General features: G+C 36.9%; 1 protein-coding gene across 1 annotated transcript; it reads right to left on the bottom strand.

The window, feature by feature from the left end:
- Window positions 1-772: 772 nt before the first annotated feature.
- LOC129628461 (olfactory receptor 1030-like) lies at window positions 773-1,708 on the bottom strand. Its single transcript, XM_055547901.1, has one exon. The coding sequence runs from the start codon at window positions 1,706-1,708 to the stop codon at window positions 773-775; it is 936 nt and encodes a 311-aa protein (XP_055403876.1).
- Between the last annotated feature and the right edge of the window lie 270 nt (window positions 1,709-1,978).

Below are 1,978 nucleotides of genomic sequence, written 5' to 3'. Positions count from 1 at the left end.
GATCCATGAAATGGAGATTTGTGTGAATTTTAAACAAGTGTCATTGTGTGAAAACTTAATGATGATTAGTTATGCTTCGAAAAGTGCTCTTTATATCATTCACTGTTTTTGTCTGTGAGCTGTTAACAGTGCATAATTAAAAAAAAAAAAAAAAAAAAAAAAAGAAGACAAAGAAGAGAAAGCCCAATATAAGTTAGTGCTGGAGCCATATTGGTTAAAAAAAAAATTAAAAGAAATAATTTTAAAAAATCTAAAGGAAATTTGGCATTTCTGTCAAACATTTAATCAATGAGGATTCAGTTAGTATAGTTCTTAAGTAATGATTTAAGATACCCAAAGATCTTGGATATATAACGTGAACAAAAGAAAATACCAACAAACCAAAGAAAAAACTTTCCTCCTTATATGATTGACAAGTTTTGGAAAATAATTTGGAAAATATTAAACCCCTCAAATCAAACAAATTGGCATTGTCTTAGCCTTTTATAACTTTCTACCTTTATGAATACTGTGCACAGAATTATCTGTCCTTTACTAATATTACAAAAATAGCAATGCTGTCTGGTCTTGTCATTGAATTTCCATGTGGTATTCCTTTTAAATACACTGAAATGACACAAACTAATGATATGACAGATTCTTCCACATTTCATAAGTGAATTGCAAACGGAAAAAATAAGTCAATGACAAAAAGTGACATTAATTTAAAATTCTCTCTAATCGGTCAGAAAATACAAATATATTACATACCTCTGGCCAAATGTGTACCTAATTAAACAAAAATTTTTGCTTGAATTACTCTCCTTATTGCTTTTTTAACATCTTTGTTCCGAAGGCTGTAGATCAAAGGGTTAAGCATAGGACTCAGAAAGATATAAAAAACAGCTGCAGTTTTGGTCTGTTCTACAGATGCCTCAGAAGGCGGCCTCAGATACATCCAGAACAGTGTGCCATAAAACATAGTGACAACTGTCAGATGAGACCCACAGGTGGAGAAGGCCTTGTGCCTCCCTTCTGGAGAATGCATTTGCAGAATGGCTGTAAAGATGAAAGCGTAGGAAATGAGGATGATGGTGAGAGAAAACACGAGGTTGGAACCAGCCACCACGAACATGGCAGTTTCATTGACATGAGTGTCTGAGCAGGCCAGGACTAGGAGAGGTGGGTCTGCACAATAAAAGTGGTTGATTTCATTGGGTCCACAGAAGGAGAGGCGGAGCATCAGGATGGTCTGTGCAAGACCGTTTGCAAAGCCATAAGTATAAGATGTAGCAACGAGAGAGAGGCAGACACCTCGGGACATTTTGCTGCCATATAACAAGGGTTTGCAGATGGCCGTGTAGCGGTCATAAGCCATTGCTGTGAGCATATAGCTATCTGTGAGCCCCAAGGAAATGAAAAAGTCAAACTGTATAAAGCAACCAAGGAAGGAAATAGTTTTTCTCTTGGATAAAAGATTGACCAGCATCTGAGGAGTGACGTTGGTGGCATAACAGAGATCTACAAAGGAGAGGTGGCTGAGGAAGAAGTACATTGGAGTCTGAAGCTTTGAGTCAGTTCTGATTAATAAAATCATGCTCATATTGCCGAAGACTGTGATCAGGTAGATGACTAGGAAGACCACAAAAAGGACAGGCTGCAACTCAACTCGATCTGTCAGTCCCAGGAGGATAAACTCTGTCACTTCTGTGTAATTTTCCCTTAACATTGTGTTTGCTCAGCTTCCAATGATGTCTAAAGTAAATGAAATGAAAATGCATTTGTTTTTTATCATTTTCCATTACTCACATCATCAATGCCTACTTCTTTCAAACTTCTAAATACATATTGCATAAAAAAGTTACATAGGGGACTTTCTAGGTGATCCAGCAGTTAAAACTTCTTTTTGCAATGCAGGGAACGAGGATTTGAACCCCTTTTAGGGAGCTATGATCCCACATGCCTCATGGCCAAAAAAACAAAACATAAAACAGAAGCA

Source organism: Bubalus kerabau, chromosome 15 (assembly GCF_029407905.1).
Source record: "Bubalus kerabau isolate K-KA32 ecotype Philippines breed swamp buffalo chromosome 15, PCC_UOA_SB_1v2, whole genome shotgun sequence".
Taxonomy (NCBI): Eukaryota; Metazoa; Chordata; class Mammalia; order Artiodactyla; family Bovidae; genus Bubalus; species Bubalus kerabau.
Note: the sequence above shows the minus strand (reverse complement) of the source record. Positions and strands in the feature narration are given on the sequence as shown.

What these genes read in the sequence shown, in the direction of transcription:
- LOC129628461 (XM_055547901.1), bottom strand. Translation starts at nt 1,708, where the DNA reads ATGTTAAGGGAAAATTACACAGAAGTGACAGAGTTTATCCTCCTGGGA.